The sequence below is a fragment of the Rhinolophus sinicus genome, linkage group LG01, assembly GCF_036562045.2.
Source record: "Rhinolophus sinicus isolate RSC01 linkage group LG01, ASM3656204v1, whole genome shotgun sequence".
Taxonomy (NCBI): domain Eukaryota; kingdom Metazoa; phylum Chordata; class Mammalia; order Chiroptera; family Rhinolophidae; genus Rhinolophus; species Rhinolophus sinicus.
Window position 1 is genome coordinate 98,864,036 of NC_133751.1, and position 17,512 is coordinate 98,881,547.

Consider the following 17,512-nt stretch of genomic DNA (forward strand, 5'->3'; position numbering starts at 1 on the left):
AGGGGAGGACCCAGAGAAAGACTGAGGTCAGGCAGTAGCTAGAGGAAACCTAAGGCCAGTGTGTGTGTGAGTGTGTGGTGTGGTGTGTGTGGTATGGTGTATGTGTGCAGTGTGGTGTGTGTGTGGTGTGTGTGTTGTATGTGTGTGTGGTGTGTGCATGTGTTTGTGTGGTGTGGTGTATGCGTGGTGTGTGTGAGTGTGTGGTGTGTGGTGCAGTGTGTGTGTGGTGTGGTGTGTTTGTGGTGTGGTGTGTGTGTGTGGTGTGTGTGGGGTGAGTGTGTGTGGTGTGTGTGTGTTGTATGTGTGTGTGGTGTGTGTGTGTGGGTGGTGTGGTGTGTGTGTGTGTGTGGTGTGTGTGGTGTGTGTGTGTGGTGTGTGTGGTGTGTGTGTGTGTGTGGTGTGTGTGTGGTGTGTGTGTGGTGTGTGTGTGTGGTGTGGTGTGGTGTGTGTGTGTGGTGTGTTGTGGTGTGTGTGTGTGGGGGTGTGTGTGTGTGTTTCCAATGGGAAGCTATTGAGCATACTTCTGTGCTAGAACAACAGGGAAGAAAAGGAAGAAGACGGCTAGGAAAGGTAGGCAATGGATCTAGAAAGGACCCCGCAAAGGTGGGACAGGGTGGGTCTGCGAGCACATGGAGAAGTCCAAGCCTTGGACAAGAGAGAACATGTTTTTCACTAAAAATGGAGGGAACGTTGGTCATGGACCAAAGAGAAGGTGTAGGTGGGTGGCAATGGGCGACTGGAAAGCTGCGAGAATTCCCGATAGCCCCTGTTTTCTGTGAAATGGAACAGTTCAGTTCAGTACACATTTCTGATCCTTTTGCAAGCCAGGTACACATGTAAGACTAAGGCAAATGGAGGCGGGGGTGTGAAAGGTGCTTAAGAGTGGGGGTTGGGGATAGGGGGGAAGGTGAGGGGATTAGAAAGCACAGTCAGTAACCACAAGATGGCCACGGGGTTACGAACGTCAATTTGGGGAATGTAATCAATAATGTTGTAAAGATTTTATAGGGTATCCGATGGACACTTGTCTCATTAGGGAGACCACCTCAGGGATGATGTAGATGCCTGATCACTGCACTGTATGTACACCTGAAGCTGAAGCTGAACAATAATGAATGTCAACTACAATTTTATTATATATATGTATATATATATGTATATATATATATACATATATATATATGCATATATATGTATATATATACTTACAAGAAGCGGAGTACCGCATTAGGAATAGAGACAGTGGAAATGTAATGGCTGTGTGCGATGTCAGAGGGATAGTGGATGGGGGGAGGGGGGTTGTCACTGTGTGAGGGACATAAATGATAAATGTCTAACTATTACATTGTTTTGTGCACCTGAAACTAATAAAAAATAAAAATAAATTTAAAAAATGAGTGCGGGAGGTTTGGCATATCTGAAAAGGGATAGAAGATAAAAACATTTGTAATGGCTTTGTAGAATGGGGGGACCACAGATCAGAGGCTCAAGCAGTCACCAAGCAACCAGGAGAGTGGGGGTGCTGAGGCAGGGGACACAGTGCAAGGAATAGAGCCCCCCAGCAAATGATGGCGGAAGGATAAATTCCTGCAGAGAGCGTCCTGGGGCTGCGTTTTCACTCCAAGTCATTAACTTATGACTTACTCTGCTCGGTTTCATATTATAGCAGACTGTAGTAATGAGAGCATGACAGCCGTTCTCTGCACGCTGAGCGAGTTATGCAATGCAGGTTTCCTTTTTTCCCCTCTCCCTCCTATGACTCTGGTGTCTTCTATTCTGCTAGTAGGAAAGTAAAGCCAATCACTAGTTTCTTCCAGTTCTGATTCGGACTAGGTATCTTGTCAGAAATCCCTGCTTTCCAGACTTTAGGGAGGAGGAATTGAGCTTTGAACCAGGGTTGAAACACTGGAGTTTAATATGGATGTTACAAACCATAACTCATGTTCATTAGGTTACCTTGTATTTATACATATACATACGGCACTCTTTTAGAAAGTACTCTGACCCAAGTAATTCCTTTCCTGGGAATTCATCCAAAAAGGTTATTCTCATTCGTCATTCACCCTCATAATAAGAAAGAAAAAGGTATGTGCTTGAAGTGGTTCATGAAAGCATCAGCTATCATCATGAAACAATGGAAGGCAACTCAATGAACAGCAGCATACCAGTTTAATGGGAAAATCCATGTTGTTATTTCAATGATAGTTTTGAAGACAACATGTACGGCATGGAAAATGCTTATATTCCAAGTAAAAAGAACAGAATGTGACCTCAAAACTGTATTATGATTACAGAATATAGGAAATAAATTTTAAGATGGACAAAGAGTTGACAGGGACAAAAAAAAAGAAAAATCTTGCTATTTATGTTGGTAGGATTGTGGGTGAAATTTTTATCTTCATTTCCATTTCACTGTCATAATATTGTTTATTTTTTAAAAAAAGTTCCTTCATAAAGAGTTGGACCTTTGAACAAACTAACAGAAACATGGTGAGAAGCAAGTCTATCTTCCTTCCAGTCCTCTGGCCCTGCTAACGAAAGAGTTTGGCACTTTCAAGTTTTAGATGAATTCTTCTACCAAATCCCAAACGTTACAAACCTGTTGCTAAACACCAGTCAGTTTCCATGTAACATGTTGACAATCACCCAAGTATGTTGGATCAAAGTTTTTCTTTTTTTTTTTTTTTTAATTTTATTTTATTAAATTTATTGGGGTGACAATTGTTAGTAAAATTACATAGATTTCAGGTGTACAATTCTGTATTACATCATCTATAAATCCCATTGTGTGTTCATCACCCAGAGAAGTTTTTCTTTTAATAAAGAGATTTGGAATTCCATTCCAGTTGCCAACGAGGTCTTTTAACTTCTTTAAAAAACCCAAAAATCATACTGGATTCTATCACCCCCTCTGATGACTATTTAATTTTATCTCCATTGTCCCAGATTCTCTCCAAAAACTCTTTCAATCCAGCTTCTGTTACCACCAGCCCCCAGAATCAGCTTAAATCAAGGTCAACAGGACTGCCTGACTCAGTGGACAAATTCTGGTTCTTAACCAGAAATTGCCTTCACATTTAATGCTGCCACCACCACCGCCCCCCGCCCCCACCTCCCCTCTGGCCCTGTGTTGCTAACTGGTCTGTCTGCTCTTCTTCTTCCTTCCTTCCTTGCCAATATGGTGCTAACTCCTTTCAGTCTGAGCCAGTGTCTTCCCCCAAGAAACCTCATACTTGCTAACCACCTCAGACTCCATTCCTGCATCCTACTCGAAGCAAAACATATCCACCCGACATATGTGTGTCCAACAGCTATGTCATGTATCCTCAACAACAGCAAGAATCCCCCAAGGGGATAAAAATTGGTTCTTGGAGGAGAAAAAAAAAACCAAACCCTTACTCTTTAAAAAGTGTATACATATAGAAAGCACAGATATAAATACAATACAGAAACCAATATAGAATATACTTGTGGTATTAAAATTTCATGGTTGGGGGAGAGTAGTTAGGAAAAATGTCTACCAAGACTTCCAGGGTGAGGAGCAACAAGGAAAACAAAAGTTGAGAAATACTGATGTACACTGTTCCAGGCACCCCTATGTGCTAGGAACACAGCAGTGAATGAAACAAATCTACACACCTGCCCTCATGTGATTGGGGAAATAAATAATAAACAAATAAGTAAAAATATAGAATTTGTCAATGGTGGTAATGGCTGTGTAGAAAAATGAAAGAAAGAAAGGGGTTCGGGAGTGGGAAAGTGACTGGACAGGAGGCTGCAACTTTAGATAAGATGGTTAAAGAAGGCTTCCCTGAGAAAGTGGCATTAAAATAAAGATGCGGAGGTCACAGAGCAAGCCAGAAGGATGTCTCGGGGAATATCCAGGCAGAGGGAATAGTAAGTGCAAAGGCCCTGAGGTAGGAGTATTCCTGGCATTTCTTAAATACCGTAAGGAGACCGGTGGCTGGAGCACACTAAGTAAGGAAATGGGTAGCAGATGAAGTCAGGGGTCTGGCAAGGAGTTCAATCATATGTGGCCTTGTTGGCCATTGTAATGATTTGACTTATACTGTGTGAGATTAGAGTCCACTGGACGGGTTTGAGCAGGGGAGTGATATAAACCCATTCATGTTTTAAAGATCCCTCTGGCTGCTGGGTTGACAGTAGATTGTAGGAAGGAGGCGTGGAAGCAGGGAGACCAGTCAGGAAGCCCTTGCAGTCATCCAAGTGACACCTGACGGCGGCTTAGACCAGGGTGGAACAGTGGAAATGGAGGGAAATGACCAGTTTCTGAAGGTAGTGCCAACAGGGGTTTCTGATGGGTTGAATGTGAAATGTGAGCCAAAGAGAAGAGTCAAGGATGATGCGAAGGAAGAATAGAACTGCCAGCAACTGAGATGACGAGGCTACAGGAAGCAAGTATAAGGACGGGAAGAATATAAGCTCAGTTTGGGACACACTGAGACGCCTATTCAATATCCCAGTCAAGATATGTAATAGGTAATTAGAAGACATACAAGTGTTGGATTCAGGGAGAAGTCTGGGCTGGGAGTACCTGTTTCAGAGTGCTTCTAGGAGGAGCCATGACACTGGGTAGAGTGTCAAGGGAGCAGGGACAAGTGAGAAGAGAAGCCACATCAGAACTGAGATGGCTCAGATGACGATGAACCGACCAAGTACATCAACATAGCAGCTGGTGACGTGGCAGCAAAACCGAGAGTCTGGTGTCTGAACCCAGGGAAGACAGTGTTTCCAAGAGGAGGGAGCGAGCTGCTGTGTTGCGTGTGGACCAGAAAGGATGAGGACGAAGAACTGGCCTCTGGGTTGAGCAGCTGGAAGCTCTCTGGTGCCTTGGGAAATGTTATATGGTGCTGTGGGTTCAAGAGCAACAGCTGCAGGAGGACTTTTCTGAGATTTTTTTTTAAGATGAAAAAATGACAGCATGTTTGTGTGCTGATGGGACGGATCCAGGAGAGTGGGGGAAACCGATCATGTGGCAGAGAGAAGAGAGAGTTCCTCAGCAGTGTCTCTGAGGAGGTGAGAAGGGACGGGGGAATGGGCCGCACATGGGCCTCTACCAGCGAACCTCGGCCAGGCACTTACCACGTGCTAGTACTTCCCATGTGGATGCCACTGCATCCTCACAAATCTGAGCGAAAGGTAGAACTAATCGTATTTTTCAGGTAAGGAAATCAAGGTTTAAGGGAGATCGCAGAGTTAGAAAATAATCTGGCTTGGGAGCCTCTTCTGTCTAATTTCAAATGCCTGGCCCTTTCCCAGGCGGCCCCAGGGAACACCCTCCTTGTACAGGGAGGGAACCAGACCCGTTCACCTGCTCAAAGGTGCACAGTGGACTCGAACCTGGGGTGCTTGACTCTCGGCCTCATGTTCCTTTTGTTTTCCCAAGCTCTCCCTCCCCCGTGCCAAGGCGTCCCTTTGCTGAGGCTCTCTCTCCCATCTGAGAGACCCCACTCATTCCAGACTTTGTTCCTCCTGCTCTTTTTTGTTTGCAGTCCGGTTTACTGAGGAATCTTCTTGAGAGTGCTTCTAGGAAAGTCTTACATATAGTGAAATTCACCCTTTTGAGGTGTATGGGTCTATGAATTTTGACTAACACATAGAAGCACGTAAATGCCACCACAATCAAGATACAGGACATTTCTATCACCTTCTAAATTTCCCTTGCATCCCTCTGTGGTCAGTTTCCTTCCCCACACCCACTGGGCAACCGCTGGTCTGTTTTCTGTCCTTATCATTTTGTTTTCAGAATGTGAAATACATAGAACCACAATATGCAGCTTTTTGAGTCCAGTTTCTTTCACTTTATATGACGTATTTCCAAGTTATCCACATTACTGTGTGTGCCAGTAAACTGTTCCTTTTAGCACTCAGTAGTCTTGCACCGCACGGATGGGCCACAGCATATCGATCTTTTCACTAGCTGATGATTATTTAGGTGGTTTCCAGTTTTCATGAGCATGAATAAAGCCACTTCAAACATTCGCATGCAGAGTTTTGCGTAGACATATGTTTTTCATTCTTTTAGGCAAATATCTAGAAATGGCATTGCTGAGTCTTACGTTAAGTCCATGTTCAGCTTTGGATATCCGTATGTGAAAAAAAAAAAAAACCCAAACCCTAACGTTAGCCCTATATGAACTTTACTCAAATGGGATCCTAGCCTTAAATATAAACCTAAAACTAAACAACTTCTAGAAAAATACATAAGCAAAAATGGTGGCCTTACATTAGGCAAAGACTTCTTATATTTGACATTCAAAAAATGATACATAAAAGAAAAAAATTGATACGCTAGAATTCATACAAATAGAAAGCATACTTCAAAAGACACTGATAAGAGAATGAAAAGACAAGCCACAGCCTTAGAGAAAATGTTTGTGAATTGCTTATCTGATAAAGGGCCAAACATGCTTATAGAATTCTCAAAACTCAATAATAATAGTAATACAATCCAACAAAAAAATGCACAAAGGATATGACCAGGCCCTTCACTAAAAAAGATATATGGAAGCCAAAAAGCCTCACAAAAAAGATGCTCAATGAAATTAGTCATTTGGCAAATGCAAACAAAAACTATAATGAAATAATGTACACATCTATTAAATGGTAACAATTTTTTAAAAACTGCCAAAGTGCCAGCAAGAATGTGGACCACTTGGGACTCCTGTACATTGCTGGTGGGAGGGTGATGTGTTATAGCCACTTGGGAAAACTTGAGAGTTCCTTGTAAAGTCACACATATAGGAGCTGAGGGTGGGGGATGGGTTGACAAGGAAGGGGAAATGGGAAGCTTTGGGAAAGGAGGAATTCTTTTATACCTTGATTGTGGTGATGGTTACACAGTTGTATGAGTTTGTCAAAACTCACAGAACTATACACTACAGAGCAAGAATTTTTTACTGTGTTAATTTTACTTTAATCTTATAAAGGGGAACAAGTAAAATCAAAGGCAGCAATGCTATTATGTGACTTTAGGCAAGTTACTTAACTTCTCTGTGCCTTGACTTTTAAAAATCTATGCATTGAGGATTGTACCTTCCTTATGTTGCTGTAAGAATTTAATGTGTTGATTTGTGCAAAGTACATGGAACATAGAAAATCCTGCATAATTATTGGCTGTTATTTCTATTCTTATTATTATTACTTGCATATTGCTCTTTGAAGAAGTTGGGTTATGAAATAATGGAGAGAGAAAAAGGGAAATCAAGGGATTGGGATGGTTTAAGGAGGAGAGACCTAGACACACTGACTCATATACAAAGTGGAAGAAATCAGTGATAAGAGAATGAAAGAGAGGGAGAGTTAATTCTGAATGCACAGCCCAATCGTCTGCTATGAATGTGGCATCAGCTGCCCGTTATAAGAACTAACTCCATTTCACTTGTCAACAGCTAATCAAGTAATTTCTGGAGGCCCGAAGTGACTTGCTGGATTAATGACAACCGCTTCACAGAATAAAATGTTCAAATCATTTTTCTGTATTGTAATCCTAAACCTAAAAGAAAAGAAAGGCCAAACAACTCTACCTCCCAGCTATATAATATTCAACACCATTAAGGTGACACCTTCCAATATTTATTCAAATAGTTTACTCCCAGCTTCAGCCAAGGGAAAGTCATGTTAGTGTTGGTCAGAGAATGGAGGGCTGTTACCAGAGTTCTGGATGGTCATTACAGACTCAGGGAATTTTCATCCAAAAAAGAAACTGGATAGAATGTAAGTGTAACCTATAGGAATCATTGCCCAGCTGGATAACTTTCTCACAAAAGTGGGAATTTTAAGAGACTTCACAAGAATTAAAATGCTCCACATGACAATTTATTTTAGTTTCTGGCTTTTCTTTCCAGGAGGCAAATCAGGGCAACTTCTTTCTGCATTTTTTCAATATGGTAACAACCCTCAATTTTCAAATAGGCTTCACCTAGCTACCCTATCGGAGATGAAGAGGTTGCTGCCTCTTTTACAGGTGGGGAGCTAGAAGGAAGCAGGTGGGTTTTTTTGGAATTGCTAGTACAAGCCACGTCAACAGTTGATCGAGTGCAAGAACAGCGGGTTAGATTCATGGAGCTGTCTCAAGAGTTGGAAGCTCCAGAGGGCAGGGGATTGTAGTACAAGACTAGCTGGTTCACTGTGCACCCCCAGAACAGAGCAGAGTGGATCACTGCAGTCACTGACTCAGCACCTGTGAGCTTGACACCCATATTGCCACTACCCATGCTTCCCGAAAGAGCTGAAGACTTTTCTTATTCTCTCTCCCTCCCAGCCTCTCTCTCCATCTCCATCTCCATCTCCATCTCCATCTCCATCTCCATCTCCATCTCCATCTCCATCTCCATCTCCATCTCCATCTCCATCTCCATCTCTTTCTCTCCAACCATATAATTTCTAATTGATAAGGACTTTTAAAAACACAACCACAATACCCTTAACATTAGCAACAAAATAATATTTATGTAATGTCATCTAATGCCCAGTCCATGTTCAATTTTCTCTGGTTATCTCAAAAATATCTCTTATAAATGGTTCGTTCAATATCCATACATTGCATTTGGTTAATATGTCTCAAGTCTCTTTTAATCTAGAATAGTCATAGGAATGTTTTATGTCTTCGATTTTAAACAAATTTTTTTCGAAAGTATTTATATATTCATTAAGTAGATAATGCTTGCAGGGCAGTAAATTTTTTTTACCAAATCTCACCCCTGAGCCCCAGTTTTTCCCTCTGGTAAGTGGGACTGGTAATAGTCATATCTTATGGGGGTTTTGAGAGAATTAAATCAGATTAGTAAAGTACTTAAATAACTATGTTATTATATACATTCTCCTTTTGGCTTGCCCCTAAATGATAGAATGATACATATTTCCTTTTATTTGTTTGATTTTTTCCATCTAAATTCATACTTCGATGATAATTCCACACCTATTCTTATAGATTATTTCCTCCCCATGACTCCTGAGTGAGAACCCTGAGTGAACACCAGCCAGAGGCAAACGACCTTGTCTGTATTCACGAAGAGGGTGGTCCCTGTCCCATAGCGCTCAGCACATTTTATGTATGGACATATGTAATTAGTTCTATCTTGCCGCGGTGAAGGGCTTGTTCTGAGCCAGTGCGACTCCCTCACCTGGTCCCTTCCTGACACAGTCGCTATAGGACGGGCATTTGCACGGCTGACCACTTTCTCCTCCTTGCACCGTTGTCTTCCCTGGGCTTCCCGACCGTCCCTCTCATGGATTTGCTCCTAACTCACAAGCTCTCTTTCTCGTCTCCTTGGCCGACTTCTCCTCTCTTCTGTGTGGGAAAACATAGGGGAGCCCCAGGGCTCCTCCCTGGCCCTTCTCTCCTCTAACTACAGCTCGTCCATAGGTGATATCCATTCCGTGGCTTTAAGTACCAGGGCCAGGACTAGGGTGAGGCCACAGAGGCAGCTAGGACATAAAATTTAAGGAGACATTCACTCTTAGGCTCTGCAAGTGCAGGGTTGGCCCTGGAGAGTGACTGTCTCCTTAGTTTTATACCCTAGGCACCTTCTTGCCTCAACCCTAGTCCCACCTCACTACACACACCTGCCTTCTCCCTGGACCTCCAGACACATAAGTGCTATTTGACATCTCTGCTTGGAGGCCTTACATGCAACTCAAACCTAAAATATCTAAAACAGGACTCTTATATCACCTCTCCCTCCCATGCCCAGACCTGCTCCTTCTGCTTCTATCTCGGATAATAGTATCACCATTCATTCTGTTGCTCAGGCCAAAAATTCAAGACTTAGCCTGATTCCTTTCTTTCAACGAGTCCTGTCTTCTAGCTCCAAAATATAATCCAAATTTGACAACCTCTCCCCACATCTACGCTACCCCCTTAGGCCAGGCCGTCTCTTGCACTGTATATAGCTACCCCCACCGCCGACCCCGGGCCCCCTTTTCCCCTTATACTCACTGCTCAGTAGCTAGAGTGGTATTTTGACATCATAGAGATTGTGTCACTCTCTTACTTAAAACCCCCCAGTGGCTTCCAGATGAATTTAGAATTAAAATCAGACTCCTTACCCGGGTCAATAGACCAGGATCTAGCGGGGTGATCACCATCCCCCAGCACAGCAATCTCACTTCCACCTCCCCTCATTCACCTGGCTCACCCACCGCTCACTCCTCCCCTGGCAGGCTCTTCCCCAGATCCTTACACAGCCACTTCCTTCTCAGCATTCAGCTGTCAGCTCAGGTGTCACTTTCCTGACCACCCCATCCACTCCCAATCTCATTACCCTACTTTATTTCTCCATAGATGTATCATCATCTGAAAATGTCTTATTATTATCACTGCATAATAATCCCCCACAGCTCAGGGGCTTAAGACAAATTGGATTAGTTCAACTGGACGCTTCTCAATTGAGTCTCTCCTGCTGTGGCAGTTAAATAGCAGCTGGGATTAACATCTTCTAGGGACTTGGCTGGGCCAGACGTCCAACACTCTTCCCTCCCAGTCAGTTGTTCCTCCAGGTGGCCTCTTCCTGGAATTCCTGCATGGCAGCTCAAGCCTCCAAAAGTGATGAAGTGGAAACTGCTGGTCCTCTTATAGCCTAGGCCTGAAACTGGCACGGTGTCCTCTGCTGCCATACTCAGGTGGTCAAACAATCACAGGCCATCCCAGGTTCAGGGCGACTGCGGAATAAATTCTATCTCTTAAAGGGGAAGTGACGTGCGTAAAAGAAAGGAGGGGAGGAATTGATGGTGGCCATCTTGGGCAATAAACTCTCACATTTATTTGTTTGTTTATTTGTTATTGGCTGTCGAATCCCATTAGGTTATAAGCCCCATGAGACAACAGGGGCCATGTCTATCTTGTTTTATGGCTCTATTTCCAGCACCTAGAACAATGCCTGGCACATAGTAAGTGCTCAATAAATAAATTAACCACATGATAAGTGTTTGGGGACCTAAAATGGACTGGACTAAATTTTCCCAGATTGGTTTTGCCAGATTTGCTGATGTTAAGCGTGGTGATGCCTCACCAGATAAGAGAAATCCTACATTTATAAAGCATTTTATTTCCTCTGCAAACAAGAAAACTTATCCTGAACACAAAATCTAGAAATAGATTTGGCGTGTTTTCCAAATGGAAAATATGTCTTGTACCACCAGAAATTATTTTCCCACAGCTTGTGCTACATCAAAATATTGAACTTGACTGTAGATATCCCATTCTTTACATTGGTGTGGGCTAGAAATAGTTTTTGTTTTTCTTCTTTGTAGCAAAGGAAATATAAAAACCTACTGATATTTGAACCTTCCCAGAGATCCCCAAACTGAAAATGTCATTACAAGTTAAGATACATTATATATATATATATATATAAAATCTCTCTCTATATATAATCTATATATATAAAGATGATGACTGAGAAATGTCATTAAAAGTTTGGTCATAAATATGTATAGTTTTTGGTTATAAAGCCAGCACTTGTTTATTTAAGTAATTATATATGACCAAAGGCAGAAAAAAAATTCCCTCAAATCTCCCCTTTGCTAGTTTTTACTATAAAATAGTCTCGTGTCTAAATCATTTTATAAATCCCTTGTAAATTAGTAAGTGAGAATGTGTTCATCAGAGGGATTTTAGCAATTTTTGAAGTTAAAAAAAAGAGGGATTTAATTCTTAAATTTACACTTGGAGACGACGGCTAATTCAATTTCTTCTAATGTTTGTTTTATCTTCAGTTTTCCCGAATTTGCTGAAAGCGATCCCAGTGAGCATCCACGTCAACGTCATCCTCTTCTCCATAATCCTGGTTGTCCTGACCATGGTGGGGACAGCTTTCTTCATGTACAATGCTTTTGGCAAGCCCTTCGAAACGCTGCATGGTCCTCTAGGACTGTATCTGCTGAGCTTCATTTCAGGTGAGGACAGAATTCTACCCCAAACGGATGTTCCAGTGTGTCCAAAAACAGGTTTACCCAAATACAAAAGTACAATATGTATATAGAAATGCTCAGTAGCATTACAAATGATAGCAAAAAGTGAAGGGAAATATAGTTATCCAACAGTAGGGAATTCAGTCAATATGTGTGGTAGTTTATGTGTATTGATGCTGACATTCAATTATATTTTTGAATATAATCAATTTTGATATAATCAAAAGGATTAATGCTTGTATCAAAAAGTTAAGTGAGGAAAAGCAGTATATAAGATTTTATAAACATCGACCTAATTGGAATATACATATATATGTAGGCTTATATATATGTATATGATTATATATGTAGGATTATATATATACATATATAGGATTATATATATGTAGGATTATCTCTCTCTCTCTCTCTCTGAGTTAGTAGCAGTTACCTCTGAGCAGTGAAATTATGGGTGATTTTCATTTTTTCTCATAGTTTTTAATATTTACAAATGTTTACTATTTGCATTTACTCATAACAAAAAAATAAGTAAATAAAAACCATCAAAAAAAACAAAGGGCCAGTGTTCCATCCACCCTTACAAGTTGCCATATTCAGGCCTGTAGGTACTTTGTGTAGCCTAGTGGTAGGTGTATCTGGACAAGGATAATTTCTAAACCCAGAAATTAGTTCATCAACAAGCATGTGCTACTCATAACCAGAGCCGATGGAAAAGAATGTAAAATCCAATTAGGGCCATGGGGTGCTTAGGGTATATTTACAAGGAGGCAAAAGATGAGAAAATAAAAAACTGTGTCTATCACTCATATGTAGCCATTGCTCTATAGAATGGCTCTGATTTTATCCCGCTCTAAACTTGCAGGAAGACTCAGTACTGTGTCCTGTTCCCAGGAAGCAAGCAGTTTTATTAAAGATTTCATGGAGACATGAGAGATTACAATCACACCAGCCAACAGTGAATTGAAAATCCCCGTCCTCCTGTGTTCTATTCTCCTTTGAAGTTGCCCTTTGACTGTTACCAGGCCCCAGGCCCCTTCTTGTTCTTGGTACCACTCCCTTCCCTAGGTATAATTCAAGCCCCTCCACACACTTGCACAGCTCCTTCTCTATGAAACCAAGCGGCTCGCTCTTCATAGAAGGCACTCACGCCTGTAGCGGTTATTGCCCTAGCACACTCCTTCAGGCCTTAACCCATGCAGATCTTGACAACCAAATGACTCATCCATCCAAAGCAGTTGTCTCTCTAGTGGGGGTTCTGCTAATATTTTTTCCAGATCTTTCACAAGCAAATAATACCATTTTCAACTGTGCAACAGTGACTACGCTATGAGGGCAGAGTCTAAGTCTTTCTCATCTTTGCACCTCTAGCCAAAGCATCCAGCATGAGGCTCAGCACACAGTGAACAATTCAATATGTACTGTGGACTGGAAAAAGCAAGCCCAGAAGGAGACGTTAACTTGGTCACTTAGTACAGTAGAGGTTAGAGAAATCAGAATTCAAATGGTTTACAATTACCAGCAGAGCAGGCCCACAGAGGTGGTGGGATGTGAGCCAGAGAGAGATGGATGGAATATCGTAAAGGAAGGCTAAGGGCTTTGCAATCAGGGCAGCAGAGCAAGAGCTCAGGTACCAGGTATGGACAGACAGACCAAGACAGAGATCCAATCGCACGGGAAGGTCCAGGTTACAAGTGGGTTTTGCCACTATTTCCCCCACCCAACATACCAAACCAAACTGGACCATGTGCTATTTTAGTGACGGGCATTGAAGCAGTCAGGTCAGCTAGAAAACAGAACATATGCTATTTTAACAGGGAATAAAGCGTTCAGCAGTGGTTCTTCAGGTGGGGTGCCCAGACCAGCAGCAGCTACATCAACCTGGGAACTTGACAGAAAAGCAAATTCTCAGGCCCCACTCTAGACCTACCGAATCTGAAACTCTGGGCATTAGGCCTCACCGTCTGTGTCTTTAAAGGCTGTTCAGGCAATTCTGATGCAAGCTCAAGTTTGAGAACCAGGGCTATAGGGAATTGATTAAACAGGAGACCCCGAGGAAGCTCAGAGACAGTAGTAGTATCAGAAAGCAGCTCCCGTCGCCAGGGCTTGGAGAACCAAGGGAAGTCTGGGGTTACCAGAACCTAGAGACTTAAGGAAAGGCTGGGGTGCTGGCTCTCAGCCCACTGAGGAGATGGCACTGTACCTTGAGGAGATGGCACTGTCAGGACCTCATGAGGCGGCTCTGAGACTGTGGAAGGAGCTTGGGAACTCCCCGCTGCTGACACCGGTGGGGAGAAGTGCTCTTTCTGCAGCAAAATGGAAGGAGCGGACTCTCCCCTGCCCTCTCCCCCTCTCCAGGGCTCTCTATTGGCAGAGCCTAATGGGAAGCAGCTGACAAGGCAAAGCAAGAGTCTGGGGAGTCTTGACCCAGCATCACAGCAGAGAGAAGAAGAGCTGGTTTGAAGCCAAGACACAACAGCTTATTAGCTGGCACAGCCATCTCACACTCCAGCTTCTGAATGAAATGCAGAAGAACAGCCCATTTGGAAGACAAACTATTTGACAGTTTTAACGGACGACCAAACTAACGGTATTTGAAAAGCAAGGTGACTCAGACAATGCAGTATTTAATCCAAGTCCCAGATCTTAGCTCGGCTTTTGGCCAAGTCTAATGCAAAGAAAACCTGAGCACGGAATATATGTGGAAACACACAGACCTTGTGCTTACACTATAGCTTATTTATCTTTGAACTTGTTGCAAAAGGTGTTCAGTAAAGGTTTGCGGGTGAGGGAAGGAAGAGAAGGGAAGAAAGAAAAAGAAGGAGCCAGCTCCAGATCTGTGTCTTGCAGAGGATAAAGGCCTAGTGTTTCCAGATCATTTGTTGTTGTTTTTTTTGTTTTGTTTAAAGTCCCAAATCCTTATTTTTAAATACCAAAATTTTCAATACATTTTTTTTAAAAAACTGTGCAGGACGATAAAACATTTTTGAGGGTCAGATGGACTGACAGTTTGTGACCTTTGGAGGTAAACAGGTCACTACTGAATCACAGACTACCTCATCCCCCTTCAATCTATAGACAGTCCGCAGAAGCCCTGGAGTTTTGGAAATGTTTATCTGAAGTTATAATATTCATGGAAACTGTAGCTCTAAACCTTGACTGTAGTAGGGTGGGGGCTTTACAGCCCTTATCACAAACACTCTAAGTGTGAGCGAATAAGTCACACACTCAGACCACAACCTGTATTAGGAGGTCCTTTAGTTCCACTGTGAGAAAGCCCCCAGGGAGCAGCTCACTTCTACTGACTTTCCTTCTCTGTGTTTCTGCCCAGGTGGCCTCCCTCACAATCAGCAGAGACAACTCCTTCCTCTTTGATCTCATTTTCTTCTTCTCTCACTCACCTCCTAGATTCTGCCTTTTCTTGTGCTGATATCATTCCAGGGTCATTTCTTCAGCTGTTTACCCCCCTACTGGATGGGGGACCCAAGGCGTGGCGTCCTGAGGCAGCAAGACAGAAAGAAAGGAAGGGAAGAGAGGTCTTCCTGTTGTCTATGCCAGTCCTCTCACACTACCCAGAATAACAATGCTGCAAGCACCTCTTTATGTCTCCTGAGGAGGTGCAAGCCAGACGCTGGAGGTAGAAAAGAGAGGGAACAATGCTTTGGATTCGGCCACCAATGCCTTCAGTTACTACAGCTTGCTCGTACACCGCCGCTCCCGGACCAGACGGTCCTTGCTTTTTTCATGGCCTCCAGTTTGGCTCATCATATTCCTCAGCCTTCTCCGTGTACCATCTCTGACCGCTATCATTGTTCCATGAAATCCATGCAAGTCGATTTGCTCTTTCTTATCCTGTCAATTATAAACTAGGTCTGAAAAACTGTTCCCAAAGTTAGGATTTTAGTAATATCTTAATAAGTCCCTGCAGTTCATTTTCAGCAGTGATTCTCTTTCCAGGCTGTGCATTAGAAAGACCTCAAGAGCTGTCTAAAAATACTGATGCCAGGTCCCCCGCTACACTAATTAAGTTGGAGTCTCTGGGGGTGGAGCCTGGGCCCTGGTATATACATATTTTTTAAGCTCTCTCAGGTCATTCTAATGTGTGACCAGTGCTGACCATTATAATAGGCACTGGTGATAACACCATGTGTCAGGCACGCAGTCCCGATAGAGCCCGCAATATAGTGGGAGAGTCAAACAAAAATGTGCACAAACAATTACATAAAACAATAACTACAGTTAGGGTGATAAAGAGGCTGCTATGATAGAGAAGGAGGGGAGAAGGAGACGGGGTTCTGATGTGGTGGTCAGCGAGGCTGCTCGAGTCGCTGAGTTCTACAGACACATGAGATCTGAGGACCCTCAGAGAACTTCCCAAGGAGGGAAGCACTCCTGAAGACTCTGGGGAAAGTAGGAACTGAAAGCAAGCCCACGTGGCCAGGGAGTAGGCAGTGAGGGGGAAATGGGAAAATATTAGATTAGACAGATCAGTTGATGCCAGTTAATGTCAGACCTCAAAAGCCATGGTAAGTCTTTCAGAATTGATTCTAATCGCAAAGAGAAGCTTGTGGAAGACTTTAAGGAGATGTCATGTGGCTGATGTACCTTCTAAGAAATGTCTGGCGAAAGACTAGGCTATTGCATTGGAGATGGAGAGAGATAAATAGACTCTAAAAACATCTTGAAAGTAAGTCCAAAATGTTGTGCAAGTAGCTTGAGCACTTAGTAGGCAGTGGTGACATTAAGCAAGACGAGTAAGACAGGGGAGCAACCGGCTTAGAGTTTAGGGCAACAAAGAGGTGGGGAGAGGAGCTTTGCACTAGAAATCAGGTGTTCTACTTGGGGCGGTCTGAGAGCCTGTGAGATGTTCCAGTGGAGATGTCAGAAGACAGTAGGTTATATGAGTCTAGAGTTCAAAGAAGAGGTCGAGATGAAAGACATACATTTAGGAGTAATCAGGAAATAGCTATTATTTAAAGCAATGACAATGGATGAGATCATCTAAGGAGAGAATGCAGATAGAGAAAACTTGGCCTAGGACCAATCCCTGAAGAACACCGCCAGTTAATTTTGGGTTGAGGAGAAGAGGGAGCCAGCAGAGGACAATGACTAGGTGTGTCCAGAAGGGGAGAAAGGAAACCAGGAGGCTGCGGCGTTCCAGATGCTGCAGGAGGGGCTGTTTCATGAGTACCAGTCAACACTGAGGTCTGTGAGTCATGGGAGAGTAAATGGGAAGAGGGGGGGTAGAAGGTGGTAGGGGAAGGAAGAATGTGGAAAATAGGGACAAAAACACTTCCCTTGAGATTTATAATCCAGTAGGGGAAAGAGAGAAACACACACAAATTAAAGAGGTGGAAAGAGAGAGAGAGCCAAAAAAGAGGGAGCTGAGTATAGAAGCAACTGGACCCACAGTTTCACACTGGAGCACTGATATATGAGTGTATGCCTTTATATTTTCCATTCTAGAAGTTTCCCAGTTGATGGCAGGGGCCCAGACCTGCATGTAAACGAGAGCAGGCTAGGTGGAAGACTTGCCATGAGTCAACAGTAGAACATTCTAGATAGTTCAGTGAAGACTGTC

General features: G+C 43.0%; 1 protein-coding gene across 1 annotated transcript in view; it reads left to right on the top strand.

Annotated features, from left to right (window-relative positions):
* CLRN1 (clarin 1) overlaps positions 1-17,512 on the top strand; it is a 37,959-nt gene that overhangs the window by 12,545 nt on the left and 7,902 nt on the right. The window contains exon 2 of the mRNA XM_019748853.2: positions 11,740-11,919. Coding sequence (XP_019604412.1) covers positions 11,740-11,919 — 180 coding nt within the window. The remainder of the gene's footprint in view (positions 1-11,739; positions 11,920-17,512) is intronic.